The 16,884-nt window shown below is 39.1% G+C and overlaps 2 protein-coding genes across 16 annotated transcripts in view; both read left to right on the top strand.

Moving 5' to 3' along the window:
- The window catches only part of LOC108270880 (unconventional myosin-IXb), a 68,704-nt gene extending 61,056 nt beyond the window's left edge, over positions 1–7,648 (top strand). For 7 of the 15 annotated variants that reach the window (XM_017477847.3, XM_017477846.3, XM_017477853.3 and 4 more), the window contains 8 exons: positions 136–264; positions 632–737; positions 1,488–1,619; positions 1,800–1,923; positions 2,419–2,466; positions 4,347–4,459; positions 4,697–4,824; positions 5,956–7,648. In XM_017477847.3, the coding sequence (XP_017333336.1) occupies positions 136–264; positions 632–737; positions 1,488–1,619; positions 1,800–1,923; positions 2,419–2,466; positions 4,347–4,459; positions 4,697–4,824; positions 5,956–6,335 (1,160 nt within the window). In that variant the 3' untranslated portion in view covers positions 6,336–7,648. Of the gene's footprint in view, positions 1–135; positions 265–631; positions 738–1,487; positions 1,620–1,799; positions 1,924–2,418; positions 2,467–4,346; positions 4,460–4,696; positions 4,837–4,910; positions 4,973–5,955 lie in introns of all 15 variants that reach the window. The other 8 variants (XM_053683190.1, XM_017477848.3, XM_017477855.3 and 5 more) reach the window with 7 other exon arrangements.
- A 1,967-nt stretch (positions 7,649–9,615) lies between these two features.
- Positions 9,616–16,818, top strand: use1 (unconventional SNARE in the ER 1 homolog (S. cerevisiae)). The gene is made up of 8 exons (XM_017477864.3): positions 9,616–9,763; positions 11,120–11,169; positions 12,675–12,753; positions 12,840–12,992; positions 13,947–13,962; positions 14,166–14,193; positions 14,622–14,787; positions 16,093–16,818. Exons 1-8 carry the CDS (start codon positions 9,662–9,664, stop codon positions 16,273–16,275), a joined length of 777 nt encoding a protein of 258 aa, XP_017333353.1. The 5' UTR covers positions 9,616–9,661; the 3' UTR covers positions 16,276–16,818.
- Positions 16,819–16,884: the final 66 nt, after the last annotated feature.

The raw sequence follows: 16,884 nt of genomic DNA, 5'->3' as shown, positions 1-16,884 counted from the left end.
GTTTATATCCCTTAAGTATTGTATGTCTGGTGTGAGAAGTTACTTAGGATCAGAATATTCTGACTCAAGGTGCATGTTTTTATGTGTACATGTGGTGTTTTTGCTACAGCCGGGTGTGTGTTTGTGCGTTTGCAGATCCTAATAGTGTGTGTTTGGAGGACTACCCCATCCACACTGTAACTGGTTTGGTGAAACAGTGGCTGAGGGAGCTCCCTGAACCCTTAATGACGTTTAATCACTATAACGACTTCCTCCATGCAGTAGGTGAGTTTTAAAGCACCTCCTCTATAGATTTTGGCCCCAATCCTCTTTTATTTTAGTGCAACACAGGTAAGTAAAGGCAGGTAAGTAAAGCTTGTGGAAATATTGTGTGTTGGGAACTAATATGCACATAAATATGTTTTATGGTTTGGGGATGATCTGGCTTATCGCCAGATGCGATAAGCTAATATTACATGTTGTCTGGTGCCATGATCGAATATTTGTATAACCAGTGGTCAGTTTTTCTTTCATCCATAGTTCAAGCATGACTTATAGCTATTCTAATCCCTCTGTCATTCCGTCTTTCTCTGTCTTCTGTAAGTGTTTGCTCTCCTGTGTTTTACTAAATGTTGTTACCTGTTTCTGTCAGAATTACCTGAAAAGCCGGAACAGGTTCTGGCCATCTACAGGGTTATAGAGGAGCTCCCTACAGCCCACTACCAGACTCTAGAGAGACTCATTTTCCACCTAGTCAGGTAAGCACTCCAGCGTCTTTTTAATTAGCCAATGATTGGTCAAATATTTTTTTTTACCTCAAGATTAAAGTGTCTGTAGTTTTGAGGGTGTTTGTATACAGGTTATACATTTTGAAATCTGTGTTTCTTAATCCTGGTCCTTGAGAACCCCTCCCATGCAGTTGTTGTTGTTGTTGTTGTTTGTTTTTTACTTTGCATTTCCAGTTCAGAAATGTTGTTTAGCTTAGGAGTTAATACAGAAGTGATGTTACTCCAGAACCAGGGTTAAGGAACACTTAATGGCACATTAAAAAGACATTCAATATGTGTATTTCTTTTTACTTGAATAACTGAATATTATCGTCATCAGATATTCCAAAACTTAACTACATTTACCTCTCTCAGTAACATGACAAGGTGCTTATATTCTCGTATTAACTTCGAGAGAGAAAAAAACACGGCTGGTGAGGGAGTGACTGTTTATAGCTGCTATAGCATAAGTATGAACAGAAACGTTCCACAACATTAATTGTAACTTAAATGTAAGCAATAAATGTCTTGTTCTTTAAGAAAAAAAAAAACACGTGCTCAGACATGCTGCTATAGAAAAAATCAGCCATTTTTGGGTAGTAACAATAACTCCGCTTCATCACACCACCCTGTTGCCGATTATTTTCTTTTAGCATCACAGCATAGAATGTTTGAGTCTGTATTTATTGCATGTGATGTACAGTAAAAGCACTTGCAGTAATAAACTATTGTTTCCTGCAGGGTGTCAAGGGAGGAGAAGAGTAACCGGATGACTCCAAACTCCCTGGCCATTGTTTTTGCCCCTTGCATCCTGCGTGGCCCTGACAGTGCAGACCCACTCCTCAGCATGAAAGATGTTGCCAAGACAACCACGTATGTGTCCTCGTCTCTCTCTGTCTGTCTCTCTCTGTACATTTCTCAGTCCAAAGATGACTGAGAATGATTATACCAGTTTTTGAAAGTTTGTGTATTTCTGTTCATTGTGCAAGTGCGTAGAGATGCTGATGTGTGTGTGTGTGTGTGTGTGTGTGTGTGTGTGGGTGGGTGTTGCAGGTGTGTAGAGATGCTGATTAACGAGCAGATGAGGCGGTACATAGAAAGGCTGGAGGAGATTGAGCAGCTGGAGTATGCTGAGACACTGGCAAAGAACCAACTCAAGCTGAAGAGAAGCAACACTGTGAGAGCAAAGAGGATACACGCACATACAGACACACCCAACTGCTGTATTTCTGTCTTTGACTCTGTGGCCCTCTCTTCTGCTGCTTCTGTCTCAGACACATTGGTCGCTCAGTCGGTCTGTTTCTTTCTCTGTCCATATGTCTGTGTCTATCCTTCAGTCTCTCTCTCTTTTGCTATCTGTCTCGGTTTCTTCTGTTGTCTTTCAGGATGTTCCTGTCTCTTGGCAGTCTGTCTCTCTTTCTCTAGTTATCTCAATTTCTGTCTTGTTCTTTGTGTCTCTCTTTATATCTTTTTCTATCTCTGTCTCAAACTCCCTCACTATCTCTTTCCATCTCTCCCTCAATTTTTCTCATTCTGTTTCTGTCATTCTCTCTCTCTCTCTCTCTCTCTCTCTCTCTCTCTCTCTCTGTGTATTGTATTTTTTTGTATAGCTATGAGTATTGCTCTGTCAGTTTGTGATGCATTCTCTCTGCTTCTGTGTCGGTTTCTGTAGAGCTGGCCTTTACCTCTAAGGTTTACCTCTCCTTATAAAGGAGTAGCGGTATGTATGTACAACTGGAATCCCATGTACTCACTCACCGTGTGTATATGCGAGTCTGCATGTAGTGCGGATGCTCACACTCTTTCGCACTCGCTGCGTGTGTGTGTGTGTAGTGCTCTTGTGTGTGGTTTTGGTTTCTAGGTCTCTTCATGGCCCTGCATGATTATTAATTTCATCATTCATGTTTAATATTTAAGTTGTTTGTTTGAGACATGACATTCTTCACATTGCCTTGTTCCATTCCTTGTTTTTGTGGCGTAAGACTTCACTAACAATTTCAGCTCCACTGCACGGGTCACAGGCCTTGCACTATCTCTCTCCTTTACTAACTGGAATGGAGTGGTCTCTGTGAATATTATAAATTGGTGGTTGTTGTGAGAAATGATCTCTCGTCACTCTGTTTAGTAGCACAAGTGTCAAACTCAATACGTTCCCCTGCCTTGTTAAATTTGTTCAACACAAACAGCCTACAGTATAACTAATATTCATAACTTTTTCACTTTAGACCAGTAATATCTAGGATTGACAGCAGACCTGAAACATCGTAGTAACTTCCTGGATTCTGTAGGTGCCGCTGTATCAGAAGTGTTGTTGATCTTATGTCACATAGCTGAAATACTGGTTAAAATAAATCTGCTGTGTTTAAGGCAGGTCAGACCAGTGTCTAATGGCGATTCAGAAATGCTTCATGTATTGGCCTTTATTGTGATTCACTGCAAATCCCTAAATCATCCAGTACAGAGCCATATAAATATGTTGGGAAAAAAGATGGCGTGTGAAGAGAGGTGGGACATGTGTCCTTATCTGAGCTTCTGAGAGTTCTTAAATCTTATCTTAAATCTCACACACTCTCTCACTCACTCACTGACTGTCCAGTTTATTGGGAACACCTGTGCACCTTCACATTCTTGCAGTTATGTAGTCAGCCAATCATGTGGCAGCAGCACAATGCAAAACAAAAACTCACGCAGATACAGGTCAAGAGCTTGAGTTAATGTTCCCATCAAACATCAGAATGAAGAAAAGTGTGATCTTTGTGATTTTGATCATGGCATGGTTGTTGGTACCAGAGTATTTCATAAACTGCTGATCTCCTGGGAATTTTCACACACAACAGTCTCTAGATGTTTGTGCGAAACACAAACATCCTGTCTTCATTCGGATGTTTGATGTGATTCATTAACTGATGTATCTACATGATCTACTGCTCACACATGATTGGCTGATTAGATGTAGCATGAATGTGCAGGTATACAGGTTTTCCCAATACAGTGGATTTTCTGTCCGTGTGTGTATACATCTATTAATAATATGCATATATAAATAAAAATAAAGAAATATATTTCGATCCAAAAATTTTATTGTGCGGAATAATGAATGTTGCACCTAGGCCTAACAGTGCATACAGTTGAATAGTGTGTGTGTGTGTGTGTGTGTGTGTGTGTATATATATATATATATATATATATATATATATATATATATATATATATATATATATATATATATATATATATAATATATCTCCCTGGAATAATTCTATTCAACTTTCAGAGCTGGTTATTGGTGATGATTGATGGAATAAAAATAATAATATTAAATATAAATATTAAATGTTTAATCATGTTTTATAAAAAAATTCACCAAGCTTTCGTTAGTTTATGGCTTTGTGTTTACTGTGTTCTTATGGTAAGGTTCTGACAGACCAGAGACTTTACAGGCTTTCAGAAATGTTTTCGGTATTGTTTTTAGAAGCACTGCTGATGGAGCTGAAAGTGCAGGGTTATACTGAAATGACCCGGGTCAGTGTTTTGGCGTCAGCAACTGTTACGAAGCTAACTCTGTGTGTGTGTGTGTGTGTGTGTGTGTGTGCGCTCCAGGTAAAGGAGAAACCTTCTGACCTGCGTGTTGTTCCTGAGAATGAACCACTTGACTCAGATACAGAGGCTGAGAGGAACTTGATGGAGCGAATCAAGTCCATCAAACAGGAAAAGTAGGATTAAACACAACTCTATTTCTCTCACTATCTCTGTCTCCCTCTCAGTCTTTCTTTGTCTGTCTTTCACTTTTCTCTCTCTCTCTCACGCATGAATGCAACATTTTTATTTTATAAAGTTAATAATGCTGAAAGTCAGTGGAACTTTGGCGAATATGTGCATTCAACACCAAGTCAGTCAGCTAACTCACAAGGGTTCTGATCTTCATTTGCCTCTGTGTCTGTCACACACAGAGAGGAACTGGTCTGCAGGCTGCCAGATATGGAGCAGCCGGGTTCGGATCAGGAGAATCTGGACTCTGAGGCTTCGGCTAGCTCAGAGAGTCTGTTAGATGACCGGACCACCTGTTTGGACATGGAAGGTCAGTATTAAGGTACAGACACTCTGCTTTTTTATTCTCTGGATTTTGTCTTGGCGTGACAAGTCATCGTGTCATTTATGGTGCAGGTGTGGAGAAGCCGCTGCTGGTGCCGTTAAAGAGAGTGGCAGTGCCAGCTGCTCTCTAGCAGGTTGTGATCAAACCAAACGCGTGGGGGTGTGGGAGTTTGAGTGTGTTATGGATGCATGTATATATTACTATGGGTTGGTTGTTGTATTGGCATGTAGGAGCATGGTACTGAGGTCTGTAGGTCAAATAACTTAAAATTGTTTATGTTGGGGCTGTCAGTATGTTTTAGTATTTGAATACATGCAAATAATACACCTTCAAATGTTGAGCCCATGTTTTTTTTTTTTAAATCTGTGTGCAGTGGTCACCAACTCTCTTCCTTGAGATCTACCTTCCTGCAGGATTTTATCTTCAACCAAAATCGAACACGCCTGTTTTAGTTGGGCAAGAACTTCTTAAGGAAATGATTAGATTGTCAGGTGGGCACGATTATGGTTGGAGCTAAAGTCTTGCATCTATATAATATATTTATATTAATATATTATATTTATTTGCTGTCATAGCTGCTGTTGTAGAAAAAGAATCGGCACCTTCTGACCAATCAGGATCTAGAATCCAACAGCGTTGTGGTGTACTGATGTACCCAGGAGTAGGGAGTCATTTTAGATTCGGCCCAATTGTATTGGAAAGTTTAAGTTTAAAAAAAAAAACAAGAGACTTGGAACAAAAATGTATGAAGTGCAAACCGCAAATCTGATGCTTTAATGTACACAATAGGTTTATACTATGGCCTCATCATAACAATTTTCACCTCGTGAAACTGTTACTGTTGATGTTCTGGCTATGTGTCCCTGTCCTTTTGAATACTAGATATTTCAAATCGTTAAAATGAGGGTATGTTGGGGTTTTGCTTTGATTCTCCTTATCTGCTACTTTCTGCATTTCCTGAGCTAGGTGTTTTTGTATATGTGATCTGTACAGTGCATGGGGTCTCCAGTAAGTTTGGTAATAACTGCATGAGTAGTTGCATGATAGCCATTTATTTTGGGGGGGCACGGGTTCCTCCCCCTACCTAAACCAATGTATTATTTCCCTTCTGTCCAGGTAGAATGACCATTGTACTGCAAACCCGTAAAACTAAACCTTCTAGCTCATCCTCGTTACCCCAATTGACTTCATCGGGAAGTCAGAACTTCTCCTGTCCCTCCTCTCCTGTAGCCACTTCCTACAGAAACCAGCTCCAGCGCCGTTATCCCATCATCCCCTGCACGCTGCGCCTGCCCCCTGGCGTCTTCACGCTTGTACAGAGACGGCCGAGACCCGGACGCCGCAAAGACAGCATCCAGTCGCTCTTCATCGGCTCTGGGACTGAATTAGATGCCTTGTCCTCTGCTTCGTCTTCCTCCTCTATCCCACAGAATCTCCTGGTCTCCTCCAGACGCTTCTCAGACCCTGACATTGCTCATATCCAGGACGGTGTTTGATTTACGCCTTTAGTAACGGTTCAGCCAGGACGACTGTTCCTACTCGCCAAGCACTTTCCCCCCCATCATTATTATTAATATAGATTTTTAATAGACTTTTTTTAGTGCAGATTTATGGTGCAGCCTCATGGGGCTATCATAAACCTAAATTCTATGCTTCATATAAAAATTTTTTTTTTATTTTATGGACAAAGAGCATGATGTTGCACCTTTCTACTTTTTTTTTTTTGTTTGTTTTTGTTTTTTTTAAAACAGTTTTTCATTGTGCCTTTGGTTTCTTGTCAGTGTATAAATTCATGTTTGTACTGTTTCTCCTGAGGGCAAGACTTTTTTGGAAATGACCTCACACTTTAAACACTTAAAAATAATAATAATAAAATACAAAACCCAGACACTTTCACACCCATTTTCCTCCAACTCATTGCTGGTGCAGATTCTGAGGACCAACAAACTTTTTTTTTTTTTTTTTCTTTCTTTCTTTTTTTTTTTTTTTAATATAAGGAAGCTTTTAGCAGTCAAAAGTTTTAGCAGATTTCTTCATTTTCTTTTTTGGCTGAGAGTGTTTTACCATTCAGAGTTAATTATTAGTAAAATATACGCAGCACACAGAGAGAGAAAGCAGTATGTATGTACATGTCCGGATTACTTTTAGCTATTTATTCTCCGTGTACAGTTGCGCAGTTTAGTGGACTTCTTAGATAAACAATTGATCCTGATCCTAACAGGGTCGCTGATTTTAATGGTATGTAAATAACTTCATGACCTTTGTCTTGTTATGCTGGAAACGGTTCAACATTAAATCACCACGCACCATGTTGGTGGAAAATCTCTTTTTGTGGACTGTGCTCTACAGTCTCTTTGGAATCATTTTAATCCTACAATGGAGCAACAAACAGCATGAGCCACTTTCCATCTGATGGAGAGACCCAGACAAAGCAACATGAAACATTTTGTGTACTTGCATCAGCTTTTTTCAGACAATTAACCAATACCTGGATCTTGTAGTAAAACAATAGGACGCTGCGCTCGAGGTCCGTGGGAACATCTGAGAAGAACTGTGTGTATTGTGTTTACTAATAATGTTACGTGTTTAACCTGCTGGTGTGTTTTGTGCCATGTGGAAGTGTAGCTAATGAGAAACAATGGATGATGATGATGAGTATGATGATGATTTGTGATGATTACAGTTCAAAAGTCATGCTTGCTTTGTTTTCGGTGTATCTGTACTCTTAAGTGGCGAATGTTTCTGTACTGCATCTAAAGGACCGATCGAACGAATTATTTTCTTACAATACACTTTGTACTTGGCTGCAGATGTGCCTGATTTTCATTCTTGAAAGGTCTCTGATTGGACCAGTGTGCGTTTTGTTGTGTTTTGGTTTGGTTTGGTTTTTTTGCAGGGTTATCTCAGGATCAATGTGGAATGAGAGGAGGTCTGATGCTCATCATCTGAATGGAATCTGCATCGTGTACTAATGGAGTAGAAACAGTAGGGGGTGGTTAGCAAGTTCCATGACACCATCTGGATTCAGGATGGAATTGGTGTGCAGCTTAGTTTAGGAAAAATTCCTAAAAACCCATTTTATCAACCCTTATAAACTCCCAACATGACCTTTTTATAGAGTAATTAAGTTTAAACCAGTGAGTTCACTGTGGTTTAGTAAACAGCTATTGCTTTCACTCCATTTTATTGAGTTCACCTCAAGTTAGAATGATGACATTTATGACAATTTAATGCCAAAATAGATTCTTTGGTGATTATGGTAGTTAATGTTGCAGGCTGTACTTTATTTGTTTTAAAATTAAAAGCTAAATCCCACAAGAAATTGCAGAAAATTCAGAGCATCTCGATCGGAGTGCTGTTGGATTCTGATTGAGCCGAAGGTGTTGAATAGAGTGCAGCTGCAAATCAATTTAATTTATATTAATGCACTCTTTAATGCATTATTGTTTTTACAGTATGGCAGATGCGCAGCATAATCTAAGCATATTAGCAATAAGCATATTAAAAAGATTGTAGTTATTTGGATATTTTCTGTAAGATGTTCGTTTATTTATTATTTTAGGAAGGAGTCTTCAGTGTCAGCACTTTTATAACAGTCAGATATAAAGCTGTTACTGTTTTCTGACATCTTAAGGACAGGAGTTAAAGCTTTGTGGTCTTTAGTAATAAGCAGATATATTTATTTGGGGGGTGGGGGTGTTATTAACTTGGAAATGGAAAAGGATACTGGTGAAAGAATGAGTGTTTATAGCTGCTGTGACTTAAGTGATAATGGAAACTAACTTGTAATAAATGGGGGGAAATCAGTGTAGTAAATAAAATTCAGTATCATTGCTATAAAATTGCTGTAGTATAAGAGTAATAAATCATTTCAGGACGTTTTAGGAGAGGGGGAAAAAAAAAAACTAAACTGAGTGGAGAAATAAGTTCATCATTTTAGTGCTCAGTGCTACCAAAGATAATCGAGGGAGATAAAATCACCTTTGTTTTTAAATAAGTAACTATTTAAGCTATAACATTATTTGTGCTTAAATTATAACATTTTAAATGAGTTCTTTCTTGTTTTCCACCTAACTTTAATGCTGCCACATAGAGAGATATCATTAATATGGTGTCTGAAGTGTCTCAGCAATGGAAAGAGAAAATGCAGACACTCAACCAATTGATCAGCTGCTCTTTGTTTCCACTGTAAACCTAGACTGCCATCTATTGGTCAGAGCCTAGTATTACATTTTTCCCATCAGTGTTCAGTATGTCTAATAATTTCTAATCGGTCCACTGACATTTAAGGCGTTTTGGTCTGTCTCGTGGGTCCCACATGTACTTACTACTGAATCACCAAAAAATTTTAAATACTAGTGCGTTTCATGGGAAAGGGTTTTTCAGGCCACTACACAAATGAAACAGCATCACATAAAAGTCCACTTGATAAATAATGTCATTTTCTGAAACTGACTAAATTGTTTAGTATTAATATTTTAATTAAAATCCAATCATAATTTGTAAAATTATTTGGTTTTTATTCAACACTATTACATTTCTTTTTATTAAACTCATACCACGTTTTAAACACAACACGGCTGATTTGCTGGCGCTTTGTTAGCAAAGCTACTATTGTAATTCATAATAACGTCATATGAATGAACGGGTTTCTTGTGTATTGATCTAAAATCGCTCATTAGTGAAGCGAAATCTATTAAGGAAAAGAAAAGGTTGGGTACCTGTGAACTTTTTGCACTGTCAAAGCCGACTCGCTCCTAAAACCACGGTCGCTTCCATTTGACGTCATATTCCCCGCGACTTTCGGTTACCCATTTCCAATATGGCCGCGTCCAGGTTAGAAATCAATTTTATCCGGTTATTATCGCGTTGTGAAGCCATTGCTTCCGAGAAAAGACAAGAGACGGAATGGAGGCTGGAGAAGGTAAATTGAATGAAATGTCTCTGCTGTAATAGTTGTAGTTGTCGCTGGTTTTTAACGTTAATTTGCGTTCTTGAGTTTTTCAGCCAGTCTGAGAGCCACGTCGGCCAGCAGGAGGATCATCAACCCGGGCTCAGAGCCGGTTATTACACATTAGTCTTCTGTTATTTCACCTGCACTAAAAAAAGTTTAAGCTTCTGTTTAATTATCCCAAGTCTGTCTATACAAGGCTAGCATAAAAATAAATTTTTAACGAATATTTGTTGACTTATTGTATGAGTAATTCCACTCTGCTGTCTTGTGCATTGTGCATTGCTCATTATTTTAGCAGCAGGTACAACAGTACTTTCAGCTGTAAAATCTGTGTGAAATCTTCTATGTAAATAGTTACAATAATAATTTGTCTATGATAGTATGTCTCATGTAAATGAGGAAATATTTAAGTCCTATCTAGTGTACCAGCGGGTATTTTCTCAGGAAGATTAATGATCGCTAATACACAACTGATAGTTATTATTTAGTGGGTAATCCCAGTAGTCCACCAGATAGGGTGCAGTAGTTGTAGAGGGAGTGTAGGTCCTTAGTATGCTTAAATGCTTAAACACTGTTCGAGATCCCAATAAAATCTTGGTTGAATATACAGGGTGTCCCAAAAGTCTCCATACATGGGGACTATGTATGACTGTTTGCCAGCACCATGTCGGTTGTGTTTTCCTCAGTGGATGTTCGTGGACGTCCATTTCTCGGTCGGTCTTCCGGTGTTTTTGACTTGGTTAATAAGTTTGGCAGCAGTGTTGTTTGTATGATGTGTTTGCCATGTTTCTAGTTACAGTCCATCACATCCTTGTGACAGCTTCCGGATCCAGACATGAGAATGATTTCAATATGTTCAATGTTCATTTCTCCTATGTGTGGAGATTTTGGGACACCCTGTAGAATATATTGTACAATTATTATATGCTCTCCATGTCAGATTATATGGTGAAGGTCCTGTAATGCACAGCTTCCCAACCCCCTGTCCTGTATATTTTAGTGTTCTCACTTCAACTCAGGAAGGACTGTTAATTAGCTGATTAGTTGAATCATGTGTTGTGAGCGGAGGAAACAGTAAATTGTGCAGGACAGAGTTGGGAACCCATGTTCTAATGATAGAAAGATGATTGTGGTGCTTGTGGTACTACTTGTGGCTCAGCTCTCTGCATGAATGAGGAGATACCTCATTTCTCAGTTGCTTTAGATAAATAAATATTAATGCATGATTGAGACTTTGGTCTGCCTCCAGTGATACTGTTGACTGGTTTTTAGCTGTGATGTCTGTATGGTGGATAATTACAAATTTCTTCATGTTGTATCTTCAAGTATGTCGGTGCCTTGGAGGACATGCTGATGGCATTGAGAAAGAGTTCAAGGTATGACAACATCTTTATTCCACTTTTGAATAGTTCTTAGCTTTTTATTTTTCTTAGTTCTGTATATTTTTTTATATAGATAGATAGATAGATTAGTATTTTATTGTTTAACCTTTTGATCTTTCACAAAAAAATTCACAAAAATACTCTGCTCTCATGGATATCAAACAATTGCAAACAAGACAGGTTTATAAAAAAAAATCTTTAAATATATGTGTGCAACAGTTATTGGCACCCTTTTAGTCAATAGTTTGTGCTACCTCCCTTTGCCAAGATAACAGCACTGAGTCTTCTCCTATAATGCCTGATGAGGCATTGAGATTTTATATTCTTCCATATAAAATCTCTCCAGATCCTTCAAATTTCGAGGTCCAGGCTGATGGACTCTCCTCTTCAGTTCACCCCACAGGTTTTCTATGGGTTTGAAGTCAGGGGACTGGGATGGCCATGGCAGGCTCTTGATTTTGTGGTCAGTAAACCATTTTTGTGTTGATTTTGATGTATGTTATGGATCATTGTCCTGCTGGAAGATCCAACCACGGCCCATTTTAAGCTTTCTGGAAGAGGCAGCCAGGTTTTCATTTAATATCTGTTGATATTTGATAGAGTACATGATGCCATGTATCCTAACAAAATGTCCAGGTCCTCTGGCAGAAAAACAGCCCCAAAACATTAAAGATCCTCCCCTATATCTGACCATAGAACCCGACCCCATTTGTAGTTCCAGTAGTGTCTGGCAAACTGAAGACACTTGAGTTTGTTTTTGGATGAGAGTAGAGGCTTTTTTCCTGAAACCCTTCCGAACAACTTGTGGTGATGTAGGTGAATTCAGATTGTAGTTTTGGAGACTTTCTGACCCCCAAGACACAACTAACTTCTGCAATTCTCCAGCTGTGATCCTTGGAGATTTTTTGACCACTCGAACCATCCTCTTCACAGTGCGTTGAGACAATATAGACACACGTCCAATTCCAGGTTGATTCATAACATTTCCAGTTGCATTTTCAATGCTTGTGTTATTTTCTTATAGCCATTTCCCATTTTGTGAGGCTCAACACATTATATGTGTGTACATCACAGCTATATTCCTTGGATGTTCTGAATGACTGAGGGAATTTGGCCTGTGTGTTATGTCATATTTATACTCCTGTGAAACAGGAAGTCATGGATGAACAATTTCCTGTTCCTAGTCACCCAGGTGTACTAAACAGTTTAAAATATTAAGGAGAAAATACTTCAAGTATATTTTTCTCATATAAATTCATAGGGGTGCCAATAATTGTTGCGCACACATATTTAACAAATGTTGTTGTTTCTTTTGATAAACCTGGGTTTTGCTTGCAATTTTTTGATATCCATGAGCATTTTTGTGAATTTTTTTTCTTCAATATGTTAAACAATAAAGACAATTTTTGTCTTTATTGCTTATATTTACAAAGGGTACATATGTGCATCTGTAATGTCCTGTACTGATTTGATTTGGTGTAATTTATTTATCCTTTTAGCAAACCTACTGCTGAGATCCTAACAGACTACACACGTAAAGTAGACTTCCTCAAAGGCCTTATAGAAGCTGAGAAGCTGGTCAGTGTGACATTTCATATCTAATTTTGACTCACTTCATACAGTAACGGTTTACACTGAATTTCACTCATCTTGTCCTCGTGCAGCCATCAGCTTCAGAGAAAGCTTTAGCCAATCAGCTCCTAGCGCCGGGTCGCACGCCCACCATCTCCAGCGAGAGGATGTCGGCCACCAAGACAGTGCACATGCAAAGTAAAGCACGGTGCACAGGGGAGCTGCGCTCTGAGCTCTTCGGCACTGTAAGCTGGTTATTCTAATCTAATCAGTGCCTTGCATTATCCTTCTCCACAATTTATAGTGTTAAAACCTGGAACTGAAATGGGATTTTATGTTATGAATCTACTCCGGTGAAGCATGGAGCAGGTCGCATCATGTTGACTCATGTTTGTGTCTGTGACTGCCCCGCTTTTCCTGAACTCTAACTTTTAGTGGACTGTTACCTCAGGGCAGAATCGTTATATGGTTGTGTTGTATTCTTTTATATTCTTTTGTAAAAAAAAAATATATATATATAATGTATTTAATGCCACTCTGCAGGATGTTAAATACATTACAAAGTTTGAGGATATATTAACCCCTGATTTGATACTTTTGCAGAACTTTGCCCAGGCTTGTTTTGATAGCTCTTTGGTCTTCATGATGGTATTTGTTTTGGTATGTTCTCGAACACACTCTGGGTTGTTCTAGGAACAGGTGTTTTTGTATATTGAGATCATGTGACACTTTAATTGCACATAGATCGAATCCACTGAACTAATCACATCATTTCTGATGACAACTGGTTGCACCGGAACTAATTTAGGGATTTCACAATATCAGAGAGTGAATGCGTAGGTGATCACAAATGTTTGTTTTTTTTATAAATAATTTGACAGACGATGTTGATTTTTTTTTTTTCCCCCCAGTTCAATATTATTGGATATTTAAGATGGAGGGACGGATGGACGAATCATGATTTAATGAATTATTCCCGGACGGGGAAACATGGGATCCAGGAGTCTATTGATGATGTATAAGCCGGGTTAAGTCCATTTCACTTCCAGGTTGTAACACTACAAAAAGTGAAAAAGTTCAAGGGCTGAATACATATGCACAGCACTATAAAATACACTGAGTGTCTTAATATAGAACGCGTCACTGTCTTATTAATCTGTAGTGAAAATCTTATGAACATTTGTTTCTTTCCTTTACAGGCTTCCTCAGGTGCAGGTATGTTTCATTCTGTCATTTCAATCAGGCCTGCTTTGATCGAAGACACACAGAGAGCGAGAGAGAGAGACACGCACAGATAGAGAGAGAGGGGTGGACAGAGAAACACAGATAATGACAGACACAAAGAATAAGACAAAAACCGAGAGACTGTCAGTGCTTGAATTACTGTGACAGAATATTTTTTTTCTGTCTTTCATTAGGTGCTGTGACGGACCTGAGACATAGGAGGTGAGACACTCGCATCATCTCCATCCATCATGTAGTGTCATTCTCTCTCGTTCTGTATCTTTCTGTATTTTATTTTTTTTTTTGCAAAAGAGTGCATAATTTCTAGTTTCAGCTTTAAACACAAGGTTTCTGCATCTTGAGCTCTATTATAGCATGTAGAAAGAAAGCGAGGAGTGTCTGTTTTAAAGACGGTACACGATGTGCAGTGTGTAGTTATCCATTCCTCAAGCGACCGAGACGTAGCTATAGCACTACAGCTTTCAATCCAGATCTAAATCGACTAAAATGCCACTATGTATAAGATCTAAACAGTTCATAATAGAAGTGAACGAACCCAAGGTTAAAACTGAGTGAAAACTAAACTGAAGTTTATTAAATCCAAACGAATGAAAAAAAGATCCACCTTGTCTCGTGTCATTGTCACCCAGCCGCAGTGTTCCAGGGGATGAGTGTGAGGACGCGGCCGAGCTGGACGCCATACTGCAGCACCACCACAGTGTGCAGGAGAAACTGGCTGAGGACATGCTGCACCTCGCACGCAACCTGAAGAACAACACACTCGCTGTACAGAACATCATCAAACAGGACAACCAGGTCTCACATACAGTACTTCCACACTTACCAGAGTGTGGTGGGGGTGGATTTTTTGACTCAAATAATCCAGTGGAGAGTTTGAACATGTTGAAACAGCCAGCCAATCAGAAACACGCATTTCATATAATTTATTTAAAATGTAATGATACTTGCATCAAATTAAACTTGACTGACTTTCAGCTTAAGTTATCCAGTTAACTGAGAATGTATGAAAAGCGGATAGTTTCAGTTCAGAAATATCTGATTGGCTGAGTCAGGTTCCTTGACGTACGCTCACCTGGGACACATCACAATAATTGAATTCTCTATTAATGCTGCAGGTTTTAAACCATTACACTTAAACCATCATTCTATCCATGGCATACCCTAATCTTTGCTCATTATGCAGCTGAGCAACCGAAGCTTACTGTTAAGAGATGACATCGTGTGGCAGAAGCGCTGTTTATTGGGAATGTTATTAATAATATATGTAACACAATTTCTCATGGTTTATTGCTTTAAAGTTGTGCAGAACTTAAGGAAAGGTGATAGAGTAGCTGTAATACAGTATAGCTACATACAGACAATGTTTGTGTCCTGCGCTGGATATTTTACTGTGTTCATAAGTTGATTGGTTGCAGGAAAATATTATGGATGGGACAACAGTTGATAGTTTGTTAGGACAGGACAAGAAAACTTCTTACTGATAATTAGTGCAATGTTTAGCTTTGACCACCAGGGGGCAGCGGTGCGTTGCCGGTTGAGCTATGGGCTGGTTCTTCTGTATCCTATAATTTGCTAATAAATATTATTCTAACACTGAGTATTAAGATTGGGTTTAGAATTACACACAAGCAGGAAGTTGTAGCTGGAGCATAACTATCTTTTTGGTACATTTATTTCGGCATGTGATCGATGTTTTCTCTTAACCTGTTATATTTAGAAACATTAAATGCACATTGTGTAAACTGTATGTCTAAATCAATCCACACTCGACTTAGATGTCCTATAACTTACAGCTTAAATAGTAATACAATTTAAACATAAACAGGTTTATAAGTTGGCAGAACGAGTCTGTGTTAAAATGCACAAATCAAACGAGAAAGTTGTTGTTATCGTCTGGCTCACTTACGTATAGTTTAGTCTTTAAACCCTGGTTTGATGCTTTGTGTGGATTTCTCATATGGTCGGGCAGTTTTCATGGTGTTGGTTGTCTACTGAGCACGTTCTGTAGCTTTCACCTTTCTGTAGCTATTGTGATAGAGCTGGATATGACTATGAGAGATGTTTTGTCTTGTTAAGCAGGCTTCTTTGTGTTCCTTCCAGACTCTGAGTCAGTCCATGCGGCAGGCAGATCTGAACTTCGAGAAGCTGAAGACCGAATCGGAGCGGCTGGAGCAGCATGCAAAGAAATCAGTCAACTGGCTCCTCTGGCTGATGCTCATATTAGTCTCGTTCACCTTCATCAGTATGATCCTGTTCATCCGCATCTTTCCCAGACTCAGGTGATGCGGCCTGACTTGAATGGCGGGTTTAACACACACACACGCGCACACGCGCACACACACACACACACGGACCTGTGCTTTGATTATGCAAACCCCAGGCCTGGAAGCGGCTGGAAAGGATCCTGTGCCGTGTGTAACAGCAAACATGCCAACTGTCTGCATTAACACTAGTCCCAGTTCTTTATATTTATCTGCTTCATTACCTCCTATGTATAATATTTAAAAAATCTTCATAATCATAAATCATCCTGTTATCTGCAGTCTTCTAGCATTACGCTAGCGTCTGCAGTCTAGAACCCACTGAGTGTTCCACACGAACCCTGACCTTCTATGGAATAAAGTTTTTAGTGGGGTTTTTTTGCTGATTGTAGACTTCTGGGTGTGTCTTTGTTGGGACAGATGGACATGGACATGTCTTTGAGTAATCAGCAGACAGACCTCACTGACTCTAACACACCCACATACTCTTAGTGCTGTAGAACGCCACCTACACAAGCATGCAGGGGTTAAAGTAAAAAAAATTAAAGAGCGTGTACACTCTTAACCTGTGTTAATGTCTATGTATTGTAGAGGTGCATACAGGACTCTCTCTCGTGCTCTCGCTCTCTCT

Source organism: Ictalurus punctatus, chromosome 10 (genome assembly GCF_001660625.3).
Source record: "Ictalurus punctatus breed USDA103 chromosome 10, Coco_2.0, whole genome shotgun sequence".
In the NCBI taxonomy this organism is placed as follows: domain Eukaryota; kingdom Metazoa; phylum Chordata; class Actinopteri; order Siluriformes; family Ictaluridae; genus Ictalurus; species Ictalurus punctatus.
The sequence above is the reverse complement of the archived record's forward strand: the minus strand, read 5'-3'. Positions and strand labels throughout refer to the sequence as shown.